Source organism: Carcharhinus amblyrhynchos, chromosome 12, assembly GCF_965287045.1.
Source record: "Carcharhinus amblyrhynchos chromosome 12, sCarAmb.v2.hapA, whole genome shotgun sequence".
Taxonomy (NCBI): Eukaryota; Metazoa; Chordata; class Chondrichthyes; order Carcharhiniformes; family Carcharhinidae; genus Carcharhinus; species Carcharhinus amblyrhynchos.
Genome location: NC_137335.1, coordinates 72435610 through 72463417, shown reverse-complemented (window position 1 = coordinate 72463417; position 27808 = coordinate 72435610). Strand labels below are relative to the sequence as shown.

Here is a 27808-nt window from a genome sequence, read left to right as displayed (position 1 = left end):
ATAGGATGCAGTCCTTAAGGGAGCAGACGCAAGGAAATGTAGTTGAGATAACTGTGGGAATCAGTGGATTTATAATGAATATTGGTGGCCAGTCTGTCATCAGAAATGGAAACAGGCCAAGGAAGGGAAGTGGAGTGTCAGAGATGGACAATGTGAAAGTGAGGGGAGTGGAAACTGGAAGCAAAGTTGATGTCTTTATCCAGATCTAGAAGAGAGCATGAAGCAGCACCAATGCAGTCCTAAATGTAAAAGAAAAAGAGTTGTGGGAACAGGTCTGAGTAGGACTGGAACAAGGAATATACCACAAAAGGACCATACAGGTACCCATAACCACATATTTTATTTGCAGGAAATGAGACAAGTCATAGGAGAAATTACTTAATTACAGATCAAGTTCAGCCAGCAGAGGAGGTGGTGGTGATGGAGATTGTTCAGGCCTCTAGTCAAGGAGTGGAGATCCTGCAGACCATCTGATGAGGGATGTAGATGTAGAGGGATTGAACAACCATTGTGAAGAGGAGGTTAGGGCCAGTGAAGTGGGAATTGTTGATATTACACAAGACATCAGATGAATCACAAATGTAGCTAGGAAGAGACTGGACAAGGGGATAAATGGATGGAATCAAGGTAAGAAGAAATGTGTTATTGGGGGAGGAGCAGGCATTCACAGAATTTTGCTTATTTTGGTAAACAATGGAAGTTCTTTACAAAGTATCCATACACATTACATCATTATTATCTGGAAAGTTAATTAGATTAAATCTCTATCTGGGACATCCCAGGTGTGCCACACTTAGGTAGACCATAAGACATAGGAGCAGAATTAGGCCACTCAGCCCATTGAGTCTGCTCCACCATTCAATCATGGCTGATTTTTTTCTCAACTCCATTCTCCTGCCTTTTCCCCATAACCCCTGATCCCCTTATCAACCAAGAACCTATTTGTCTTAAAGCCTCCACAACCTTCTGTGGCACAGAGTTCTACAGATTCACCACTCTGGCTGAAGAAATTCCTCCTCATATCTGTTTTAAAAGATCATCCCTTTAGCCTGATGTTGTGCCCTTTGGTTCTAGTTTTTCTTACTATTGGAAACATTCTCTCTATCGAGGCCTCGCATTATCCTGTAAGTTTCAATAAGATCTCCCCTCATTCCTCTAAGCTCCAACGAGTACAGACCCAGAGTCCTCAACCGTTCCTCATACGACAAGCACTTCATTCCAGGGATCATGCTTCTGAACCTACTCTGGATCCTTTCCAATGCCAGCACATCCTTCCTCAGATATGGAGTCCAAAACTGCTCAAAATACTCCAAATGGGATCTGACTAGAGCCTTATATAGCCTCAGAAGTACATCCCTGCTCTTGTATTCTAGCCCTCTCTACATGAATGCTAACATTGCATTAGCCTTCCTAACATTAGCCTTAAGAGAATCTTAAACAATGACTCCCAAGTCCCTTTGTGTTTCTGAGCTAAGCATTTCCCATTTAGAAAACAGTCTATGCCTCCATTCCTCACACTTTTTCACATTGCCATTTGCCGCTTCTTTGTGCACTCTTCTAACCTGTCCAAGTCCTTCTGCAGCCCCTCTGCTTCCTCAACATATCTTTTTATCATCTGCAAATTTAGCAACAGTGCCCTCAATTCCTTCCTCCAAATCATTAATGTATATTGTGAAAAGTTGTGGTCCCAGCACTAACCCCTGAGGCACACCACTAGTCACCAGCTGCCATCCTGAGAAAGACCCCTTTATCCCCACTCTCTGCCTTCTGCTAGTCAATCAATCCTCTGTCCATGCCAGGATCCTGCCCTTAACACCATGGGCACCTAACTTATTTAAAGTCTCCTATGCAGCACCTTTTCAAAGGCCTTCTGGAAATCTAAATAAATCATGTCCACTGGCTCTCCTTTATCTAACTTCCTTATTACCTCCTCAAATAACAAACAGGTTTGTCAGATATGACCTCCCCTTGACAAAGCTGTGCTGACTCAATCCTACTTTATCATGCACTTTCAAGTATTCTGCGATCTCATCTTTAATAATGGACATCTTGCCAATGACCGAAGTCAGGTTAACTGGCTTATTACTTCCCGTCTGCTGCGTCCCTCCCTTCTTAAACAACAGTGTTAGATTTGCTACTTTCTGGTCCTCTGGTACCCTCCCTGCCTTCAGTGATTCCTGAAAGATCACCACCAATGCCTCCACAATTTCCTCAGCTATCTCTTTTAGAACCCTGGGGCGTAGTCCATTCAGTCCAGGTGATTTATCCATCTTTAGACCTTTCAGTTTCCTCAGAACCTTCTCCTTAGTGATGGCACTACATTCACCTGTGGTCCCTGACTCTCCTGGAGCTCTGGCATCCCACTGGTGTCTTCCATCATGAAGAGTGACACAGAGTAATTTGTTTCCTTTGTTTCCTATTATTACTTCTGTAAGTATAGATTGCAGGGAGGCAATCTTTTGTTTTGGGTTCATGTGTGTATTTTCACCCAAACCAGATAGCTGGAACCTGGAATCAGCTTTAAGACAAGAAGAGAGGGAAATATGCAAGGAGCTGTGGACTGTTAAGTAAGAAAACAGTGAAACCCATGTTTGAACTGGGGTGTTCACTGTTGTGAGATGCTTAAAGAGAATTGAACTGTTGTTTGGCTGAATGAGAATGGAAGATCCACCAAGAAATGTCATACCTAAAAGAATAGCAGGAACATGGAGGAAAAGCAAAGTGAGTTCCTGAGAGCTGTGGTACACCTTGGTTTTCTTTACCAGGAGAAGTGAAATAACTTTGAAGATTCTGAAAAGTACAGGCAAAGTCTTAGCTGGAATTAAAATCAAAACGGGAAGTGGCCTGTTAAGATTTTTAGCTTTAAAGAATTAGGGTTTTCAAAATATGGTGTAAAATTTGTAGCACTTGTTTTACTTAATTCTTATTTGTAGAGGTTTTTGCTTAAAGCATGACATCTTGTGGTATTCAGTTAACAGCTGGGATTTTGAGTTTAATTCTAAAAGTTAACAGTTGGCTTTGCAATCATAACACACTTCACTTAAGAAAAATGGAATACCATTTAAATTTGCTATCAAGATACTAATAAAATATTTATTTATGCAGAACTAAATAAAAAAACTTACGTATGAATTTCAGGTGGTTCTAGAAATCGCTCCACGCTGTTTTGAAAAAGAAGTTAAAGGATTTAAACTGCTGCATTGCTAAAGGAAGAGAAAGCAATCATAGTACTTCGTGAAATGAAGCAGAAGATATTAAAAAGATTTTAAACATAAAAGGCTACATGTGCACTTTTGCTCACATTGTCAATCCATTAGTCACAACACGTTATTTAATTTTATTTTTTATAAAACGTTTTGCAATTTTCCATCCATTCTTCTCTTCTGAAGATGTCGACTCATGACAGAATATAACTACAAGAACGTTGGTCCCTGCACAGTACCAAGCTCACATGGCCACTTGATGCAAGGTTATTCTGGTTAGATTTTTCTTTCCTAGCGCAGTGGCGAGTGCTGGTGGTGAAGGACACAAAGGAAGGGTGCAAGGTCAATTCCAAACCCCCAAAGTCTATTCCAGCTCAGATAGTTCAGCATGGCTTAGAAATCTAAAATGGATGATATATATAGCTTAACAATGCATTGTATCCCCCAACAGTCATTAGAGGATGGGTGGTGCTGTGCATCACCGTTAAATTTTTGGACAGCTTGGCAAGTAGGTATTTTCCATAATCAGATAACTACACAATTTTTTTTCTGGAATCATAAATATTCAATGTGACAATTAATTCTGATAACTGAAAACTGTCTGCATATTTCAAAGCTTTTCAGGAATCAATGCAAGTAAAGAATTGTAAATATCTGATTCTAAGAGTCTTGTTTCTCTACCAGAGAAAAGTTGGATTCAAACTTAATGCACCCAACAATTCATAAGATTTAAAAATCATGATACACTAGCAGGCCACATTTAACACACAAGATACATAAGCATGTTGAGAGCAGGCAAAAAAGTAAAATGCTACATAGCTCCAGATTTATTACACTGTATAGAGGTTTAGAAAACAGATATTGTTAAATACTGACTACCTATTTTTCCCACATTAACCTTACACAGTTTGGAAAGAGTTTTATCTTATTTCTAAGCAATCCATCTGTAGCATGGAGCACAAGTAGCAAATAGGTTCCTTTGCATTATGCTGAAAATAAAACTATACCCAACCTTTCTAATCAAGGTGTTCTAATTCACACCTCATGGTGCCTAGACATAGGTACACTGGCGAGTTTCTGTTCTCTGTACTTAGAATATCTGACGCTAAAATGCCGCCCCTACTACCTACCGCAGGAGTTCATCTGTTATGCTGACAGCAATTTACATCTCACCACACGTAGCAGGAAGACTGCGCTGGATGAAATGTACACCATCATAAATAACCTCAAGAAGAAACATCCCAAGGCCTTATTCATTGTGGTCAGAGATTTCAATAAGGCCAAGCCCAAGAGTGTTCTGTCAAAATACCACCAACATGTCTCCTGTTCCACCAGAAGCCCAAACCTCCTAGACCACTGCTACACAAATATCAAAAATGTCTACCGCTCTATCGTTCACCCATACTTTGGTAAATCAGATCACGAGGCTGTATTTCTGCTCCCAAATCAGAAGCAAAAACTGAAATGGGAGAATCCACTCAAAGGAAGTTGTGCAATGCTGTCTGAAGAATCGGATGATATCCTAGGGACTGCTTAGATAAGCAGACTGGTCAGCATTTAAAAACACTGTGACTAGCCTGAATGACTACAGTAACTGATTTCATTAGTAAATGTATGACTGTGCACCATAGAAGCTAATCTCTGTGTTTCCCAACTGGAAACTATGGATGAACAGGGATATCCGCTGCTTGCCGAAGACCAGGTCTGAGGTATTCAAGTTAGGTGACCCTGACCTATACAAGAAAGCCAGATATGATCTATCAAAGTTGGGAGAAGGCAATACCAGACCAAGCTAGAATCCCAGGCTAGCCATATGGGATCCTGCCGACTATGGCAAGGCCTGCAAGACGTAACAGGCAGGTCAATTGCTGGCTCCAATGCAACCTTCCTTGATGAGCTAAATGCATTCTATGCCCATTCTGAGCAAGAGGTCAGCGTGAGTACACCCTCCATCCCTGAAGCCTCGGATGAACCTGTATCCAAGGTCACCATTACCGATGGCAGAACAGTCATCTCAAAAATCAATCCATGGAAAGCAATTGACTTAGATGGGACCGGCTGGTGGGGGTATGTGCAGACATCTTCAACCTCTCTTTACAAAAATCTGAGGTCCCTGCCTGCTTCAAGAAGACGACCATCATCCCGGTACCAAAGTAAAACTAGGTAGTGTGCCTTTGCCTTAATGACTATTGCCCAGTAGCTCTGACATCCATCATTATGAAGCGCTTCGAAAGGTTAGTCATGGCACAAATCCAGACTGCCTGGATCCACTACAGTTTGCCTAGCGCTGCAGTAGGTCCAAGCAGACACCATCTCCCAGCCCTACACTCAACCCTGGAACAGCTAGATAACAAAGTCACCTATGTCAGACTCCTATTCATAGACGACAGCTCAGCCTTTAACACCATTATTCCTACAAGATTCATCTCCAAACTTCGTGGCCTGGGGTTTGGTTCCTCCCTCGAGATTGGATCCTGAGCCTCCTAACACACAGAGTGCCACCAGGCAGCAGCACCACTTCCATGATCATCCTCAACACTGGTGCTGCACAAGACTGTGTCATCAGACCTTTACTATACTCCTTAGAAACCTTTGACAGCATGGCCAAATTCCCTGCCAACTTGATTTTCAAATTTGCTGATGACGCCACTGTTGTGGGTCAGATCTCAAATAATGATGAGAGTGTACAGGAAAGACAAGAGAATCTGGTGAACTGGTGCGGTGACAATAATCTCTCCCTCAATGGCAACAAAACGAAGAAGATAATCATCGACTTCAGGAAGTGTAGTGGAGGGCACGTCCCTGTCTACATCAATGGGGAGGAAGTGGAAATGTCAAAAGCTTTAACTTTTTAGATGTCCAGACCACTAACAATTTGTCCTGGTCCCTCCATGCAGACGCTATAGTTAAGAAAACCCACCAGTGCTTCTACTTTCTCAGGAGACTAAGGAAATTTGGCATGTCCGCTACAACTCATACTAACTTCTACCATAGAAAGCATTTTTTCTGGTTGTATCACAGCTTGGTATAACTGTTATTCTGTCCAAGACTGTAAAAACTACAAAGGGTTGTGAATGAAACCCAGTCCATCACTCAAATCAGCTTCCCATCTATTGACACTCTCTACACTTCCCACTGCCCCGGAAGTGCAGTCAGCATAATCAAAGACTCCAGGCATCCTGGACATACTCTTTCACCTTCTTCTGAGAGGAAAAGTCTGAGATTATGTACCAACCAACTCAAAAATAGCTTCTTCCTTGCTGCCATGACACTTTTGAATGAACCTACCTCACATTAAGTTGATCTTTCTTTACACCCTAGCTATGACTGCAATATTACATTCTGCATTCTCTCCTTTCCATATGCTTTGTCTGAATAGCGTGCAAGAAATAATATTTTTCACTGTATACTAATACATGTGACAATAATAAATCAAATCAATCTCAAAAAGGCACAGGCATTTTTAAATAAAAGAACAGTACCGTCATCTATCAGGAGTGTAATAGGTATTTCTCTTTGAGCTCTTTTATGGCATTCAACTCAAATCTAAAGACAAGGAATACCTTAAATTAATTTATATATTTCGACAAATTGTTGTAGTGCATGGCACTTCCATGGGAATGTGGGTGGCACTGGCTAGGCCAGCATTTATTGCCCATCTTAATGATTGCAGTCTTGGATAGAACAACGGGTATACCAAGCTGTGATACAACCAGAAAAAATGCTTTCTGTTAATTTGATCCCTAATTTATCCCAGTGATAACAAAATTATTTCTTTTCCTGTGTCCTTGCAATTGAGGGGGGCTAGGGGCAAGGAAAAATTAAAGTTTTTATGAAAGCTAAAGTTTTTATTAGTCACAACTAAGACTTATTTTAACACTGCAATGAAGTTACTGTGAAATTCCCTTCTACTAGATTTTCACTCTATTGGATAGGGACAAGCTTAAGGTCAACAGTTATTAGCATTCTCACAAAGAACCAGACTGCCAAAATGCAAAAATAGCTGTTGGTGCCAATGAACCTGTACCACTGAAGAAGACAAATATATTCAATCAAAAAGGGGAGAGGGAAGGAAAGCAACTTTAGAAATTGAGGGGATGGAACAAGTTTATGGAAGGCTTGGGGAGTCTTTGCTGCTGGCTGGTGACAGTCCCATATTGTAATCGGTTTTGCTCACTAGCATCACCAAGGAAGCAGTGCCTGCAGAGGGAATGACAGCCATCACAGGCCCAGGATTGAGGGCCAAACTATACCAGAGACAAGTCATAGGAGGGGTTTTGTGGGGGGGTTCAGCAGCAGCAAACCAACACCCACCCTCCCCCCCATATCACAAGCAGCCTGAACTGGTTTACCAGAAGTTATCCCCAAGTGGTGACAGGCCTGTCGTTGGATTAAATTCACTGGCAGCAGCATGGGTCCTTTAAGTGAACATTAACTTTCCACTTAAGGGCCTCAATTTGCAGCAACTGAAGTGGATCATGGGCCTTTCTGCCCCAGATTTTATTGGTTAAGATGGAAGGGGGCTCAATGCCAACCTCTTGCCTGATTAAATACCCTCCTTGCCTCCAATTATGCCATGAAAGGGGCACAAAATTTCCCCTATAAGTCTGATTCTTTCAACCTTCACTTCTAGGCTCGAATTTGATCTTCTCTTTTAAAGAACAAAAAGTAAAATAAAACATAGGTCACAAGATCATTATGGATAACAATTTGTCATTCTACCAGTCTTATTTCATTCTTCAGAATGAACCTGTAAAAATGCATTTTATGTCGGTACTTTACTGTATGTACTGGTTGGCGACAGTTAAACAGTAGTCTAGGTAAATAGTGCATTGTGCCAGAGTGTGAGGAAGGAGTTTCGTGGATGTGATACTGAATGTGCGTTTAATATGTCAACCTATTGGGGACAGGAGGAGACAATATACAAACCTTAACTGTTTCCTGCGTAGTGGGGAATGGCGAGAGATGGAACAGGAAGAATAGGAGTTAATCCTGCTAGACATGCCTTGGATACTCAGAATCACAGAATTGTTACGGTGCAGGAAGAGGCCATTCAGTCCATTGTATCTGCACTAGCTCTTTAAATGGGCATTATGATTTAATGCCATCCTCCTGTCTAGTGCCTAACAGTAAAAAAGTAGAACATGTGGCAGCCTGTGAGCAGATCTCCAGGCCATCATCTTAATCAGGAATCATTTGAAGGAGTGAAGAGCAAAGACCAAAAAAGGGAAAATAACTTTTGAAAAATGGGTATAAAAAAATTCACGTTGCTCTTTCACTACTAGTGAATGGCTGCAGAAAAAGGGGTTGGAATCTTGGACCAAGCCTTGTTCTTAGGTATGTGGCATGAAGGAAAAAATTGAAATGGTGGGATAAATCTAAATACAAGGTGAAATTTTGAGGTGAGGAAGGTCAGATAATGTATTTGTTCTCTTTCAAACATACTGCTGATACTGAGTTAAACTAAATTAAAAGCGGATGCGTTTAGAGTAGCTAAGAGTAGTGGGCGAGAAGAGGATTGGGAGAGGTTTAAATATCAACAAAGAATGACAAAGAAGTTGATAAAGAAGGGTAGGATAAACTATGAAGTTGGGCTAGCGCTTAATATAAAAAAGGATAGCAAGAGTTTTTATAAATATATAAAAAGAGGCTGACTAGGGTGAACGTTGGACCCTTAGAGGATGAGAGGGGGTACTTAGTGGTAGGGGATGGGGAAATGGTTGAGGCCTTGAATAACTTTTTTGTTTCGGTTTTCACGGAGGAGGACATGAATAATTTGCCGGGTGTTAGCGATGGAAAGATGGTAGGAGTGGAGGGCCTGAATGACATTATTGTTACTAGAGAGGCAGTGCTTGAAAGACTGGAGGGACTGATCGTGGACAAGTCCCCAGGACCGGATGGAATGCATCCAAGGGTTCTGAAAGAAATGGCGGAGGTGATAGTGGATGCCTTGATGATCATTTTCCAAACATCGCTGGATTCCGGGGAAGTGCTGGAAGATTGGAAAACGGCTAATGTTACGCCGTTGTTTAAGAAGGGTGGCAGGCAAAAGGCAGGGAATTATAGGCCGGTTAGTTTAACGTCTGTTGTAGGTAAAATATTAGAATCCGTGATCAAGGAGAAAATAGTGAGGCATCTTGAGGAGAATTGTTTGATAGAGCAGACGCAGCACGGTTTCGTTAAGGGGAAGTCGTGTCTGACGAATTTATTGGAGTTCTATGAGGATGTGTCTAGGGCGGTGGATAGAGGAGAGCCGGTGGATGTGGTGTTTCTTGATTTTCAGAAGGCGTTTGATAAGGTGCCGCACAAGAGGTTATTACAGAAGGTCAGGGGGCATGCAGTTGGGGGTAGGGTGTTAGCGTGGATAGGGGATTGGCTGTCAAATAGGAGGCAGAGAGTGGGGGTCAATGGGTGCTATTCGGATTGGCGGTTGGTGACTAGTGGAGTGCCCCAGGGGTCGGTGCTGGGGCCTCAGCTATTTACCATTTATATAAATGATCTGGAGGAGGGAACCGAGTGTATGGTGTCGAAATTTGCTGACGACACCAAGATTGGTGGAACGGCAAATTGTGCGGAGGATGTGGAAAGTCTGCAGAAGGATCTAGATAGGCTGGGCGAATGGGCCAGGAACTGGCAAATGGAATTTAATGTTGGCAAGTGTGAAGTTGTCCACTTTGGTAGGAATAATGGTAGGAAGGACTATTACTTACATGGCAAAAAATTGCAGCATGCAACGGTGCAGAGGGACCTCGCGGTCCTTGTGCATGAGTCGCAAAAACCCAGCCTGCAGGTGCAGCAGGTGGTCAGGGAGGCAAATGGGATGCTGGCCTTCATAGCGAGGGGGATTGAATATAAAAGTAGGGAGGTCTTGCTGCAACTGTACAGGGCACTGGTGAGGCCGCAGCTGGAGTACTGTGTGCAGTTTTGGTCGCCGCACTTACGCAAGGATATTTTGGCCTTGGAGAGAGTGCAGAGGAGGTTTACTAGGCTGATACCGGAGTTGAGGGGGTTGAACTATGAGGAGAGGCTGAATAAACTAGGCTTGTACTCGTTAGAGTTTAGAAGAATGAGGGAAGATCTCATTGAGACTTATAAGATGATGAATGGGATGGATAGGGTAGAGGTGGAGAGGCTCTTCCCGCTCAGAAAGGACAATAGGACTAGAGGACACAGCCTCAAGATAAAGGGGGGGGCGGTTTAGAACGGATTTGAGGAGGAACTTCTTCACTCGAAGGGTGGTGAATCTCTGGAATTCTCTGCCCATTGAAGTGGTGGAGGCTGCCTCGCTAAATATATTTAAGACGCGGGTTGATAGGTTTTTAATAGGCAAGGGGATTAAGGGTTATGGGGAGAGGGCGGGAAGGTGGAACTGAGCCACGACAGATCAGCCATGATCTTATTGAATGGCAGGGCAGGCTCGAGGGGCTAGATGGCCTACTCCTGCTCCTATTTCTTATGTTCTTATGAGTTCCCCTTATGCCCCAAATTGTCAGGTATTTTTACAATGGTCCAATAGTGGCACTTCCTATTCACTTATTTACTGACAGATTGACTAATGCTATTGCTATTCCATATATAGTAGTAAGATGTGCTACACCCCTGTTGTTTAAAAACAGAATTGTCATGTGAACCAAGGATTCTTCACATTGAGAAAGCTTCCAGAAATTAGCTGATAAGCTCTGATATAGCTAACTTCAGAACACTTGGTTTTTTATTAAGCAGCAATAGGTATTAAATGGAAATGATTTGTATTTACTAAATCTTTGGTTTGGATACCCTCAATCATTCTGAATCTGAAAAAAACTTTAAAGTAACACCAAAATGTAGCCATAAAGCACATACCCCTTCCTCTCTTTTTTGGCACAATTCTAAAATACTCTCAAATTCCGCAATTATTGCTTTAGTGCTGAAAGGAACAATTGTGCTCTTGCATTTATAAAATATTGATTAGCCCGATGCATGTCAGGACAGGATAAATTTTCACAGTAAAATGTTACATGTCAATCAAAGGGAAAAGGACCCACATTCCTACCTTTCTTTGAGTATAAAGAGAGCCCCGAGCTGTGCCAGGACAGTGGCAGCAAACACTGCTAATACTTCAAACCTCTCAAACCTGAAATTTAAGCATCAGGCAGGAAAACAAGTGTCACGATTGTAAAACAATCCATGCATGGTTCTCAGTAATGCATAAGTTATTCCACACAGAGTAGAATTAGGTGCACAACAGAACTGAAATAGCTTGAACATATCATTCACTAACCCCCCCAATTAATGCTAAAACCTTTAAGATGGTTGAAATAAAAGTTCCTGGTTTCTACTGACAAATGCAATCCCATTCAGGTAAAAAAAACTAAGGTCATTTTCAAATACATTGGTTATATATCTTATCTTGAAAATAAATTTCAATTTAATACATTTAAAACTAACATTAAACACAGCTGAATCTTACTGTTAAAATAAATTTCAGGAAGATGCAATAAATCTCAAATGTATTTTCCTGTTCCAAATTTTTCCCTTCCAGGGATTTTTCTTCTGTGAGGAGCAACTAGAGAAATAAAATCAATATGATTTGTCTTTCAGGCAAGATGTTAAACCAGTCTGTCCATTCGATGAAACACAGAAGATCCTATGGCATTACTTCGAAAAATAGGGACTTCTTGATCATTTTTAATTCCTCAACCTACATCACAGAATCACAGCACGTAGAATTTCGGAGCAGGAGTAGGGCTGTTTGGCCTTTCAAGTCTGGTTTGCCACTCAATAAAATCATAGCTGATCTGATTGCAATTTCAACTCCAGTTTCTTGTCTGTCCCCTAGTAATCCTTGATTCCGTTGTTTATCAAAATTCTACCCATATCTGCTACCACTGTTTTACATGAAAGAGAACTCCCGAGAGAAAAATATTTTCTTCACTCAATATTTTCTTAAACTGTTTTCCCCAGTTCTAAGTCGGAATTCTTTCAAAAAAATTCTAATGTTGAATTTGCGTGAAAACTGGAGTAATTCATGCTGATTTTTTTCAGTGGGAGTTCAGAGAAGAATCTCTCACATTCTGTGCAACGCAAAGGCGACCAGTGTGAATGTCATTAAAAATCAGAGACGGGGCACATTCCTGATGGAGAGGCTGAAATCAGCGCACTGAGTGGCTATTGCATATGCACCAATCTGTTAGTGCCGAGATCAGCCCACGTGCAGTGGTCCCGCACTGATAGCCTCCTGATTGCTGGCCAGCCCCGTGATCTCCAACCCCCCCCACAGCTCAATTGCTGGTCCTCCCGACCATTCCTGGGCCCAGCTCCAACCCCCACCGATCTCCCGGTCCGTCATGATCTCCAGTCCTTCTACGCTGACCTCCAATCATACCAACCCCCCCATCCCACGCTGATTGCTGGCCTCTCTGCTTCCCCCACCAATCCCTATGCAGAGGAGCAATTGGATCTTGCTCCCTCCACCAAGTGCCCCCTAGACCATGCCCTCTTTGCGCTGTCCCATGTACACTGGGCAGTGTCAAGGTGCCCCTAGTTTCTAGTTGTCCAGATTACCAACAACCCATCCTGGGAGGCAAACCCAACCTCCCATCCACTGACTCTATCTACACTTCCCATTGCCTCAAAAAAGCAGCCAGCATTATCAAAGACGCCTGGACATATTCTCCTCCACCTTCTTCCCTCAGGGAAAAGATACAAAAATCATGTACCAACCAATTCTTCCTGTGGCCATCAGACTTTGAATAACAAAGAACAAAAACAGCCCAGGAAACAGGCCCTTCAGCCCAACGAGCCCGTGCCGCCATTTTAACACTACCAGTCCCCCCCTCCACCCAGGACGCTTATCTATTGTTTTATGGCCATCTACATTGAGGGAAACTAATTTAGGGACAATTTATTACTTCCAATCAGCCTAATAGCACATCTTTGGGGTGTGGGAGGAAACCGGAGCGCCTGGAGAAAACCCACGCAAGCACGGGGAGAATGCGCAAACTCCCACAGACACTGGCCCAAATCCATGTGTCTGCACAGCAACCAGTGATAGTCACTGAGCTGTCGTCTTGCCCAGCATCTGGTCCAGTTTAAGCACACACTAACGACATGAAGCACTAGGCCACTCTTGAACAATCAAGAGCAGCCCAAGTACGACCCATCGCGTGTATGCCCCTCGTTGGGCAACAAGGCGGACCGACTTAAAACCTGTGAATGAAAAGAGAAAAAGCATTATTATCATACCATATCCATTTACCTTACCGGGGACGCCCCAATGCTAATGAACCTTATTTAAAACAATCTCCTATATCCACCCATCTCCAACCCACTCATGTGCCTGTCTAAGTTACTCAAACAACTCTAGCGTGCTTGCCTCCATCACCTTACTCGGCAGAGCATTCCATACCCCACTACCCTCTGTGTGAACATAAGAACATAAGAAATAGGAGCAGGAGTAGGCCATCTAGCCCTTCGAGCCTGCCCCACCATTCAATAAGATCATGGCTAATCTGAAGTGGCTCAGTTCTACTTTCCTGCTTTCTCCCCATAACCCTTAATCCCCTTGCCTACCAAAAACCTATCTACCGGCGTCTTAAATATATTTAGCGAGGTAGCCTCCACCACTTCAATGAGCAGAGAATTCCAGAGATTCACCACCCTATGAGTGAAGAAGTTCCTCCTCAACTCTGTTCTAAACTGCACACCCCCCCCCCCCCCCGACTTATCCTGAGGCTGTGCCCTCTAGTCCTGCTGTCCTTTCTGAGCGGGAAGAACCTCTCCACCTATACCTTATCCATCCCTTTCATCATCTTATACATCTCAAAAAGATCCCCCCTCACCCTTCTAAACTCTAACGACTACAAGCCCAGTCTATTCAGCCTCTCCTCATAGCTCAACCCCCTCAACTCCGGTATCAGCCTAGTAAACCTCCTCTGCACTCCCTCCAAGGCCAAAATATCCTTGCGCAAGTGTGGCGACCAAAACTGCACACAGTACTCCAGCTGCAGCCTCACCAGTGCCCTGTACGGTTGCAGCAAGACCTCCCTACTTTTATATTCAATCCCCCTCGCTATGAAGGCCAGCATCCCATTTGCCTTCCTGACCACCTGCTGCACCTGTAGGCTGGGTTTTTGTGACTCATGCACAAGGACCCCCAGGTCCCTCTGCACCGTAGCATGCTGCAGCTTTTCACCCTGTAAGTAGTCGTCCTTCCTACTATTATTCCTACCAAAGTGGGTAACCTCACACTTAACAACATTGTATTCCATCTGTCAGGTCCTCGCCCACACGCTCAGCCTATGTAGATTCCTCTGCAGACTTTCCACACCCTCCGCGCAATTTGCCGTTCCACTTATTTTTGTGTCATCAGCAAATTTCGACACCTTACACTTGGCTCCCTCCTCCAGATCATCGATATAAATGGTAAATAGCTGAGGCCCCAGCACCGATCCCTGGGGCACTCCACTAGTCACCAACCAGAATAGCACCCATTGACACCCAATCTCTGCCTCCTATTTGTCAGCCAATCCCCTATCCACGCTAACACCTTACCCCCAACTCCATGCCCCCTAACCTTCTGTAACAACCTTTTGTGCGGCACCTTATCAAACGCCTTCTGAAAATCGAGAAACACCACATCCACCGGTTCCCCTGTATCCACCGCACTAGACACATCCTCACAGAATTCCAATAAATTTGTCAGACACAACTTCCCCTTAACGAATCCGTGCTGCGTCTGCTCTATTAAACAATTCTTCTCAAGATGCCTCGCTATTTCCTCTTTGATTACGGATTCAAGCATTTTTCCTACAACAGACGTTAAACAACCAGCCTATAATTCTCTGCCTTTTGCCTGCTACCCTTTTTAAACAGTGGTGTAACATTAGCCGTTTTCCAATCTTCCGGCACTTCCCCGGAATCCAGCGTGGTTTGGAAAATAATCACCAAGGCATCCACTATCACCTGTGCCATTTCCTTCAGAACCCTTGGATGCATTCCATCCGGTCCTGGGGACTTGTCCACCATCAGTCCCTCTAGTCTGTCGAGCACTGCCTCTCTTGTAACAATGATCTCATTCAGGCCCTCCACTCCTACCATCTTTCCATCGTTAACACCCGGCAAACTATTCGCGTCCTCCTCTGTGAAGACCGAAGCAAAAAAGTTATTAAAGGCCTCAGCTATTTCCTCATCCCCCACCACTAAATACCCCCTCTCATCCTCTAAGGGTCCAACATTCACCCTAGCCAGCCTCCTCCTTTTTATATATTTATAAAAACTCTTACTATCCTTTTTTATATTTAGCGCTAGCCTAGATTCATAGTCTATCCTTCCTTTATCAACTTCTTCGTCATTCTTTGTTGATATTTAAACCTCTCCCAATCCTCTTCTCGCCCACTACTTTTAGCCACTCTAAACGCATCAGCTTTTAATTTAATACTCTCCTTTATCTCCTTCGTTATCCACGGCTGATTATCTCTTCTCCTACGATCCTTCTTTACCATCGGAATAAATTTCTGCTGAGCACCAAGAAAGATCTCCTTCAAGATCCTCCACTGTTCCTCAGCAGACCTACCGACCAATCTGCGCCCCCAATCTACATTTGCCAATTCCTCTCTCATCCTATCATACTCCCCTCTGTTCAAACAAAGGACACAGGTCCGGGATCCTACTTTCTCCTCCTCCATCTGCATCAGAAACTTCACCATACAATGATCACTTTTCCCAAGACGATCCCTCACAACAAGGTCCCTAATTCTACCTGCCTCATTACATAACACCAGATCTAAGATAGCTCGCTCCCTCGTTGGCTCCAACACAGTGTTCAAGGAAACTATCCCGGCAGCATTCCAAGAACTCTTCCTCAAGCCCACCGCGTCCAACATGGGTTGACTAATCAATATGTAGACTGAAATCCCCCATAATTATCACCATTCCATTCCTGCACGCAGCATTTATTTGCGCGTTTATAGCCCGCCCCACCTCCAGGTCATTATTTGGGGGCCTATAGACAACACCCACCAGCGTCTTCCTCCCCTTGCTGTTCTTAATCTCCGCCCACAACGATTCCACGTTCCGCTCTTTGTGCCTATATCTTCCCTTACTACCACCCTGATACTATCCTTAATCAGCAGAGCTACCTCCCCCGCTTTTTCCTCCCGTCTATCCTTCCTAAACACTTGATATCCCTATACATTCAGCTCCCAGTCCCTGTCACCTTGCAACCACGTCTCTGTAATGGCCACCAGATCATATCCATTCGTACTGATCTGTGCCACCAGCTCATTCACTTTGTTCCGAATGCTTCGTGCATTCAGGTAAAGTGTCTTCATCCCATCCTTCACCTGGACCCTATTTGAAGGAACGCTACCAACCTTACTCATGCCCCTTACTCCCTTTATTACTGGGACATCCTTGGCCTTTTCCCGTACCTGTACCCTCTCCTTTACTTTAGACCCTGTAATTTCACCTATCCTCGCACCCTCCCTCCCTGTGAAAAACCTCCCTCTAATATCTGTGTTATACCTCTCCCCCCTCACCTTAAGCCCATGGCCCCTCGTACTGTGTGTCTCTAACATAGGAAATAACTTACCTCTGTTTACTCTATCTATACCCTTCATAATCTTATATACCTCTATTAGATCCCCCCTCAGTCGCCATCTTTCAATGGAAAACAGCCCCAATTTGTTCAATCTTTCCTCATAACCCATTCCTTCCATACCAGGCAACATCCTGGTAAACCTCCTCTGCACTCTCTCCAGAGTCTCCACGTCCTTCCGGTAGTAAGGCGACCAGAACTGGACGCAGTACTCTAAATGCAGCCTAACCAACGTTCTATACAACTGCAACATTAGACTCCAGCTCTTATACTCTATTCCCCTTCCTATAAAGGCTAACATACCATAGGCTTTCTTCACAACTTTCTCCACTTGTACTGCCACCTTCAAAGACTTGTGCACTTGCACCCCCAGAGTTTCGCTGTGATTCTATACTCCTCATGGGCTTACCCTTTATCATATAACTCCCCCCTACATTATTCTGGCCAAAATGCATCATCTCACATTTATTCAGATTAAACTCCATTTGCCATGTATCTGCCCAATATACCAGCCTATCAATATCCCGTTGTATTGCCAGACACTGCTCCTCACTGCCTGCCAATCCAGACATCCTGGTCTCATCAGCAAATTTGCTGATCACACCACTTACTCCCTCTTCCAAGTCATTTATATACACTACAAAGAGAAGAGGTCCCAGTACTGAGCCCTGCGGCACACGATTAGTAAAAAGTCTGACAACACCAGGTTTTAGTGCAGTCAGACTTTTTACTGTGTTTACACCAGTCCAACGCCGGCATACCCACATCACACACACCATTAGTGACAGACCTCCAGCTAGAAAAGGACCCCTCCACTACTACTCTCTGTCTCCTCTTAGCAAGCCAGTTCTCAACTCATCTAGATACCTGGCCACGTATCCCATGAGCCTTAATCTTTTCTACCAACCTACCATGGGGGACTTTGTCAAACGCTTTACTGAAATCCATATAGACGGCATCAACAGCTCGTCCTTCATCGGCCGTTTTTGTCACCTCCTCAAAAAATTCGACCAGATTCATAAGGCAAGACTTCCCCTTTACAAAGCCATGCTGCATATCCTTAATCAGATCGCAACACTTTAAGTGCTCATACATCCTATCCCTAAGAATTCTCTCCATCAACTTGCCTACCACTGACGTCAAACTCACCGGCCTATAGTTACCCGGGTTATCCCTCCTACCCTTTTTAAACAACGGTACCACGTTTGCTATCCTCCAGTCCTCTGGGACCTCACCTGTGTCCAAAGAAGAGACAAAGATTTGCGTCAGAGGCCCAGCAATCTCATCTCTCGCCTCCCTAAGCAGCCTAGGATAAATGCCATTGGGCCCCGGACATCCACCTTGCATTAAGTTGATCTTTCTCTATACCCCAGTTATGACTGTAGCACTATATTCTGCACTTTCTCCTTTCCTTCTCTATGTATGATATGCTTTGTTGGTATAGCACACAAAAAAGAATACTTTTCACTGTATACTAATACATGTGAATCATAAGTCAAATCAAAGCCTCCAACAGTCCATTACGGTCTTGTTTTTGACTAATATTTTCACCATAAAGTAAATTTATATTTTGATAGTGCTATAATGTATAGTGAAGCAGCAAGACCTTCTGGTGCTTTTAAATAAGAATGTTTATGCTTTTATCTCCACATGGCATGAAACACCATGGCAAAGACAGCTGTCCCAACTGGATGCCCAGCTAACATGTATATAGGGTGGGATTTTAAATTAAAATAACAATTAAAATACTTTAAAATTCAGAGAAAAAGAAGTTTTTAGTTCCTGAGTCCATAGACTGAAAACAGAAGAAAATATGATAGTCAGCTAATGTTTAGTATGGGTGCATGGCCAGGTGGGGGGAAATAAGTCCACCATTTAGAGATTCCATGTACAAGCATATAGAAATGTTTGTGTAAGAAAAAGTGATTATCCTCAAAAGAGAACTTCAATTAAAAAATGTTGAACTTGCCATTACTGGTTTCTCATTCAAATCTAATCATCACTTGGAAGAAGACAAATGCTTACAATTTTCATAATGGAATGTCCATGTTGCCTGTGTAATACAGGTTCTACTTTATCAGAAAGTGGTGGCCAATGTTATTTCTAACAGAACATGATACTGTTAATGTTCAGAGCTTGTCTTCATCGAGTAGAACACTAATGCAAGTTAGAATTGCACTTAACCAGGGAACAACACACGTAGACATAGTTTGTTTAGGGCAAGGTTTTTTGTGAATACACAAATCAACTGCGTGATTGAACTATGGACTGAAATCAAGTTGCAGTTTTTCTTTCTCATGCCAATCTTCTACTTTGTCAATCACCCTCTGAACAAATATATCAAAGATGCCTACTGAACCATATGTATTTATCAAACCAATGTATTTGTCAGCTGGCTTAACATAAAATTCAAAGAAAAAAACTATTTTAGATATCTGGTTGAATGTCATCAGGTTTGAAAATCCAAAAATGAATCATTTTCCACAGCACAATAAGATTTTAAAATCTAGTTCTCATTACCCCATAATTTCCATGCAATTGTGAAGGCAGCAGGAATGAAATTCTACACTGAGCAGAAAGAAACCTATTTTTGTACAGCTAAGTATCAAGTAGAAGGAAGTAATTGTACATTTAGTAGCAAAGGGATTTGTTGAAGTCATCAGCAGGAAAGAAAAACATGCTTGCATTTATATAATGTCCTACATAACATTAGGAGATTCCAAAATTATTTACACCTTACGGTGAACTGCTGTAATTTAGGAGACATGGAAGACAATTTGCATAGCAAGCACCTACAAACTTTAATGACCAGGTGATCTGTTTCAGTGTTGCTGGTTGAGGGATAAATATTGGTCAAGATAACAGAGCATTTCTTTGAAATACTGCCAACAACTCTTTACTGTGCATCTCAGAGGGGAAGATGAAGCCTTAGTTCAGTTTAATGTTTCATTTGAAACACTGCATCTCCCAACAGTGCAGCTCTTGCTCAGTACTGCAGTGAAATGTCAGCCTGAATTATGTAATTTGAGTCACTGGAGTACAACGAAAAACCCAGAAAGCCAGATGTGTGACTACTGAGCCATGCCTGACAGTGGGCAAGTACAAGCTATACTGTTGTTCACCAGAACACAATGTACACTTGTTCAGTTTAATCCCCAAGATATTCAGTAACAGTTGCTCGGAATCATAAGATGTAGGAAAAGAAGTGCCATTTGACCCATTGAGTCAGCTCTGCTATTCAAGGAGACCATGACTGATCTGATCTCATAATCTTCAACACCACTTTCCCACTTTACTCCATAACCCTTGATTCCATGAATGATTAAAAATTTATCTCAACCTTGAATGTATTTAAGACCTGGCCTCTACAACCCACTGCAGTAAATAATTCCACAAATTCATTACCTTATGAGAGAAGTAGTTCCTCCTCATCTGTCTTAAATGGGCAATCCTTTATTCTGGTCCTAATTCTACCACAAGAGGAAACAACCTCTCAGCACTTGTCCTGTCAAGCCCCTAAGAATCCTATATGTCTCATTAAGGTCGCCTCTCATTGTTCTAAACTCCAATAAGTACAGGCCCAACCTACTCAACCCCTCCTCATAAGAAAATCCCTCTACATCTGGGATCAACCTAGTCAACTTTCTCTGGACTGCCTCCAATGCCAGTGTATCTTTCTTTAACTGTTCACAGTATTCTAGATGTGGCCTAACTAGTGCCTTGTATAGTTTTAGCAAGACTTTTTATATCCCATTCCCTTTGAAATAAAGGACAACATTCAATTTGCCTTCCCTATTACCCGCTGAACTTGCACATTAGCTTTTGGTGATATATGCATGAGGCCACCCCCATCACACCTCCCCGCCACCCCCAAATCCCTCTGTGCTGTAGCTTTCTGCAATTTTTCTCCAGTTAAATAATAATCTGCTCCTTTATTCTTCTTAATGAAGTGCATAACTTCATATTTTCCTGTATTTATATTTCATCTGCCAAGTTTTTGCCCACTCACTTAATCTGTCAATATCCCTTTGTAGATACCCTGTATCATCTCTCCACCACTAGTCTTCTCATCTATTTTTGTGACATCTGAAAACTTAGCAATGATATATCCACTTCCCTCATCCAAGTCATTAATACATACTTGTAAATAATTGTGGCTGCAGCACCGACTCCTGTAGCACTCCACCAGTTACAGATTGCCATCCTGAAAATGCCCTCTCATCCCAACTCTGTCTTCTATCTGTTGGCCAATTCTCTACCCATGCTAGTACACTACCCCAAAAGCATGGGCACTTATTAAGTAGCCTTTTGTTCAATACCATATTGAACCATATTGATATAACTGAAAATGATCCGTTTCGGTCTCCTCCTGCGGTCCTCACCATCAAAAAAGCCAGTCTTAAGTCAATTTGATTCACTCCACATGATATCAGGAAACAGCTACAGGATATAGCAAAAGTCACTGGCCCCAACAACAATCCACTGAAGTGAAGATATATGCTCCTGTGCTAGCCGTGCCTCCAGCCAAGCTGCTCCAGTTCAGCTACGACACTAGCATCTAATAGACAAAGTCACAAATTGCCCAGGTATGTTCTGTTCACAAAAAAAAGGCAAATCTCATCCAGCTAATTATTGTCCCATCAGTCTATTCATCAGAAAATTGATGTGATGCAGTGTTTTGTCCATAGCAGAGCAGATAAAGGATGAAACTTCACTACATGTGAGATGTGGCTGGAGACTCCATCAATCTTATGTTGTGAATACAACAGCCTTTACAACCTGTTACTTTACAAATAGGTGTCATGAAAACAAATGTCTTAAAAGAGCTAAACATCTTACTTTTGATAAAAAGGATAGACGCATTCGTCAAATTAGTATGGGTCAAAGGAGCTACTTCATCTAAATGTCTACTGAGTAAAACTGAACATACACTTACCCAAAAGAGTACCCTGGACTAGGTTTCTTCAAAGTCACCCAGAAACTTATTAGGCAAGTCACCAAACTAGTAAATAAAGAGATTAATGTCAAAAGTGGCAAAATCAAATATATTCATAAGCTTCAGACCTTCTTACCTCCTTTTAAAATTAATATTTCATATAAAAATCCAATAGTGTGTATGAGATATATTTTACAATTCTAACCCCAGCCCAATAAATAAACACAATTTTGTGCAAAATTATTCATCACTGGGGGAGACATGGAAGGTGTTTTTGATTTATTGGAATTATTTAATTAATGATACTGAATGTCATAATTTCGACAGTAACACTGCCCATACTCTGCAAAATACTAAGCTGTGCCTCATAAATTCATGTAGAAAATTGGTTCACAGTGAGAAGAACAAACTACAGTTATTTCCTTTTCCAATTAAAAAAAAGAGCATGGGTGACCAGACAACAATTTCGTACAGAAAAAGTAACAAGTGCATGCATGAATTGCATTTTACAGATCTCCCAATCACATTTTCTGTTGCCAATTTAAAAGTAACAAAATCCAACGTGACTTTGCTACAACAAAGTTTGCCATTTTCCATTCTGCCTGAATGATGTCATCCTAACAGTCAATTGCATTACTCACTTTCATAAATGACAGTACGTACCAGATTGATAATCATTCCCTAAGACAGGAAAAATGGGCAACTAGAAGCATTCCATCGGAAATATTAACCTCTTGCCACTATTAAATGGACTTCTACCTTTTTCTACCATGCATGTCTTTTTCAATCCACGTCTCCAGGGATTGATTAATGTTTTATAATCTAACTCAAATACTGACTGTCCTTCGTACGTTACAAACTAATGAGTTTTGAACAGAATTTTATAAAAACGTTGCAGGAATTTTCATGTCAAAATTTCAATAGAGACTCATTCAGAGATATAGACTGAGGTATAGAAGGTTTAATGTTCTCAGAAACAAAATGGTTATTCTAAGATATCCACCATCAGAACAAATATAATTTTTCCATTATTGCGTGGCAAAACAACCAAATTAAATGAGTTGTGAAATTACAAAATGCGAAGCAGGCAATACTGCATCGTCATGGCAGAGTGAACCATAGCAGATACCTAATCTCAGAGCTGTGTAACCAAAGGGAAGCTACAGTGAGCAGACATCAGGCATCATCCCTGAGAATGTGGATGATCTCCAGGTCTGTTCTTCTGAACATCCAAGGAGCTGTGGTAAGAGCCGCCAGGGTGGGGGGCAAGAAACAAGTCACTTGTCCACCCTCCCACAAGAGGGTACAAGTGCTAACGAAATAAATAGATAACTTGCTAGTTCCATTTAAAAGCAAAACTGATCACAGAATGGCAACTAATTTCGAATATATTTCACTACAGACATTTACAAGATTTGAGAAAATAAATCTAGCTTTTATCAATTAAGCTTTAATATCATTAAGTATAAATGCACTAAAAATCAACGTTCATAATAAAAACAATTACCTGAAAAAGTCAAAAATGGTGAGGTATGTATAGGCAGTCAAAGCTGTAGAGAAAAGGAGGGGAAAATGTCAAATTAACGCTTTGAGTCAAGTAAACTTCGGTTCATTCACAGCAAAGTATAAATTATATTTTTTGAGTCTAATTCAACGTAATGTTTTTTTTGAGTCATTTTGTCTTTGAGAAACTCTCAAACTTGATAGATATTTACAATTAATTTTATACTCAAGAACCATTTCAAAACATGACCGCATACCAACTGTGCCACATGAATGTAGACTTGCCAATAAAAACTAATTTTGTCTCATTCAGATTTCTTTCTTTAGCAATTCAAAAATCATTTCATTGTACATGTAAATTTAACATGGCAAAATGCATCAATCCTGTAACATCTGCCAGAATTCATTGCTTATTTTCAATTTTCTAAAAGACTGTATTATTGTTATAAACAAGAAAATTGTAATTATGTCAGGTACTACTCTGATGCATTAAATCTTCATCTTAAGCTTGTTGGCCAACTTGACAGTAATGTGGTCCTGATTTACTTTAGGAGGATTCAGACAAAATATATTCTAGTGGATTGGACAGAAAATGATCCTATTAGTAAAATGGATGGGTATTAATACTAATGAGACTGGAGTTCTTGAAGATTTCCATTTTAATCCAAGTTGCTTCAATAGAAATAATCTTTACCACAGCATACAAGATTAAATCAAAGTGTATACAAAATACTAGGGAATACCTGCAGCTGTAAAATCATCACCAACTGAATATCATCAAAGTTCCTATGATTATCCTGCGCATCAAAGGCAGGGACGTGAACCCTGGTGTTGTGTTTCAGACTGTCCATGATTGCTTCTTCATTGAATTGTTTTGCACTGCAGCAATGTCATGGCTTGTACTGTCGTAGATGCTATTTGCTAACTGAAGGTTCCACATCCTTTTATGATATTTCCTCAGCCAAGGGTTCCACTAACCATTTCCACTGACAGAGATCATGAGCAGAACATAGGAATCAAAAATGTTCAAAAAGATTTATGGTTAAAAAAACCATAAAGTCTTTATTATTGTATTGTATGAATGAAAAATAAATAACAGCATCATGTCATATTTATCAAATTCTGACAACATACAACTGTCCATCAATATTACCTAACAAACCCAACCTTGCCGCACAATTGTGTTTCTTTTATTAGGTCAAATGAAAAGACTTGCATGTCAAAAATCATTTTTGAAATGGGTTTATCTTTTGCTCCTGTAATACTTGACATTTGAAATCCACGGAGCAATTCACTCTTTCACCCTGATCCGACCAAAACCGCATCAGAATCCTTAATTCACAAAAGCACTTTCGAAATGGCTTGTATTCACAACAACTCAATTCCTAAAATACATGTTTGCGGGATTTAAAACCAAAGACAGCATTAGAAGAGAAATAAAGCCCACTGGGCCTGTTCAGAGAGAGAGATGATGCAGGTTTAATTTTCATTCCGCTGTTCTCGATCTCAGGTGTGCAACTGTGTGGAGTAGCCAAGAAGCCAGACATCTTATAAAGCATAAATAGAAAATAAGTAAATCTTCCTCAGAACTCTTACCAAGCTTAAGGATAACACTTGGGACATCTTGTTGAAGTTGTACAAGACATTGGTAAGGCCACACTTGGAATATTGTGTGCAATTCTGGTCATCCTATTATAGAAAGGATATTCTTAAACTAGAAAGAGTGCAGAAAAGATTTACTAGGATGCTACCGGGACTTGATGGATTGAGTTACAAGGAGAGGCTGAATAAACAGGGACTTTTTCCCTCTGGAGCATCGAAGGCTGAGGGAAGTCTATAAAATAATGAGGGACATAGACAAGGTAGATAATCAATATCTTTTCCCAAAGGTAGGGGAGTCTAAAACTAGAGGGCATAGGTTTAAGGTGAGAGGGAGAGATACAGAAGTATCCAGAGGGGCAATTTTTTCATAGAGGGTGGTAAGTGTCCAGAACAAGCTGCCAGGGATAGTAGTAGAGGCAGGTACAATTTTATATTTTAAAAAGCATTTAGATAGTTACGTGGGAATGATGGGTATACAGGGATATGGGCCAAATGTGGGCAATTGGGATTAGCTTATGATTTTAAACAAAAAAGGGCAGCATGGACAAGTTGGGCCGAAGGGCCTGTTTCCATGCTGTAAACCTTTATGATTCTATGACTTCTGGAATGCTGGCAGCAAGGCATTTATAAGAACAAAAATCTACTAAGAACATAAGAGCATAAGAAATAGGAGCAGGAGTAGGCCATCTAGCCCTTCGAGCCTGCCCCGCCATTCAATAAGATCATGGCTGATCTGTCGTGGCTCAGTTCCACATTCCCGCCCTCTCCCCATACCTATCAAAAACCTATCAACCCGCGTCTTAAATATATTTAGCGAGGCAGCCTCCACCACTTCAACGGGCAGAGAATTCCAGAGATTCACCACCCTTTGAGTGAAGAAGTTCCTCCTCAACTCCGTTCTAAACTGTCCCCCCCCTTATCTTGAGGCTGTGCCCTCTAGTCCTACTGTCCTTTCTGAGCGGGAAGAGCCTCTCCACCTCTATCCTATCCATCCTATTCATCATCTTATATGTCTCAATGAGATCTCCCCTCATTCTTCTAAACTCTAACGAGTACAAGCCTAGTTTATTCAGCCTCTCCTCATAGTTCAACCCCCTCAACTCCGATATCAGCCTAGTAAACCTCCTCTGCACTCCCTCCAAGGCCAAAATATCCTTGCGTAAGTGCGGCGACCAAAACTGCACACAGTACTCCAGCTGCGGCCTCACCAGTGCCCTGTACAATTGCAGCAAGACCTCCCTACTTTTATATTCAATCCCCCTTGCTATGAAGGCCAGCATCCCATTTGCCTTCCTGACCACCTGCTGCACCTGCAGGCTGGGTTTTTGCGACTCATGCACAAGGACCCCGAGGTCCCTCTGCACCGTTGCATGCTGCAGTTTTTCGCCATGTAAGTAATAGGCCTTCCTACCAAAGTGGACAACTTCACACTTGCTAACATTAAATTCTGTTTGCCAGTTCCTGGCCCATTCGCCCAGCCTATCTAGATCCGTCTGCAGTCTTTCCACACCCTCCGCACAATTTGCCGTTCCATCAATCTTGGTGTCATCAGCAAATTTCGACACCATACACTCGGTTCCCTCCTCCAGATCATCTATATAAATGGTAAATAGCTGAGGCCCCAGCACCGATCCCTGGGGCACTCCATTAGTCACCAACCGCCAATCTGAATAGCACCCAATGACACCCACTCTCTGCCTCCTATTTGACAGCCAATCCCCTATCCACGCTAACACCCTACCCCTAACTCCATGCCCCCTAACCTTCTGTAATAAAAGTTTATTTATTAGTCACAAGGCTTACATTAACACTGCAATGAAGTTACTGTGAAAATCCCTTAGTCGCCACACTCTGGCACCTATTCAGGTAGAGTGAGAGAGAATTCAGCATGGCCAATGTACCTAACATGTACATCTTTGGAGTGCGGGAGGAAACTGGAGCACCTGGCAGGAACGCATGCAGACACAGAGAGAACGTGCAAATTCTACACTGACAGTGACTGAAGCCAGGAATCAAACCCAGGTCCCTGGTGCTGTGAGGCAGCAGTGCTAACCACTATGCCAACGTGCCTCCTTATTGCTTTTCCCATATTGCTTCTGGGTTTTTTGCAAATCACCTTAAATCAGTGCCCGTTGGTTGTCAATCTTTCAGTTGTTGGAAGTAGTTTATCTTTATTCACTCTATCTAAACTCTTCATGATTTTAAATGCTTCTATCAAATCTCCTCTTCTCTGTTTGAAAATCTCACAGAGGCACCAATTTCACAGTTTGTACGCAAATTGTGCTAAATAGAAAGGAAAATAAGGCAGGATGTACGAAAAGCAGTTTCTATCATGTTTTCAGTGAAAACGACCCCCATTTCACTCCCTCTAATAAAAGAAAAAACATGTCCATTTACTGGAAATAATACAGGCTAACTTACTGCACATTCAATAGCATTTGATAGACTATTCTACCAATTGTATGGTCTGGTGATGCAAAACATTACTGTGTAATTAAATATACAGAAACACTGAAATATTTGGGGGTTATTTCTGCTGTTTATTAGATTGAAAAATCATTAATGGGTGCATAAGTGACAATCTTGTTGAACTGAAGAGTAACATTTCCCTCCCTAGTTTTCTAGTTGGCAGGCTTGGGAAGAGAGACAGCAAGGAAACAGTCTGGGTTAGATTTTTTTTTGTTTTTGCAGAACATAAAATATCAGTTTACTTACATGTATCTCTGGTCATGAAATTAATTGTCTTGAGCTTCTGTAGTAGGTAACACTAATTCCCAAATTAACGACTTACAACTTTACAGTATTAGTAACTACAATAGTCATCCTGATGGCTATTGGCTATCCAGGTTAAAGGAATTAGGATGATAACTTCAAGACTACTGCGGCACGGTAGCACAGTGGTTAGCACTGCTGCTTCACAGCTCCAGGGTCCAGGGTTTGACTCCCGGCTTGGGTCACTGTCTATATGGAGTTTGCACATTCTCCTTG

General features: G+C 41.9%; 2 protein-coding genes across 2 annotated transcripts in view; one reads left to right on the top strand and one right to left on the bottom strand.

Annotated features, from left to right (window-relative positions):
- LOC145351095 (protein CEBPZOS-like) overlaps positions 1–27808 on the top strand; it is a 652257-nt gene that overhangs the window by 558622 nt on the left and 65827 nt on the right. The window lies entirely within an intron of this gene.
- Positions 1–27808, bottom strand: part of slc30a6 (solute carrier family 30 member 6) — a 144964-nt gene that overhangs the window by 59214 nt on the left and 57942 nt on the right. The window contains exons 5-8 of the mRNA XM_080200697.1: positions 23223–23265; positions 21716–21781; positions 11236–11316; positions 3126–3161 (exon numbers count right to left, since the gene is read on the bottom strand). Coding sequence (XP_080056823.1) covers positions 3126–3161; positions 11236–11316; positions 21716–21781; positions 23223–23265 — 226 coding nt within the window. The remainder of the gene's footprint in view (positions 1–3125; positions 3162–11235; positions 11317–21715; positions 21782–23222; positions 23266–27808) is intronic.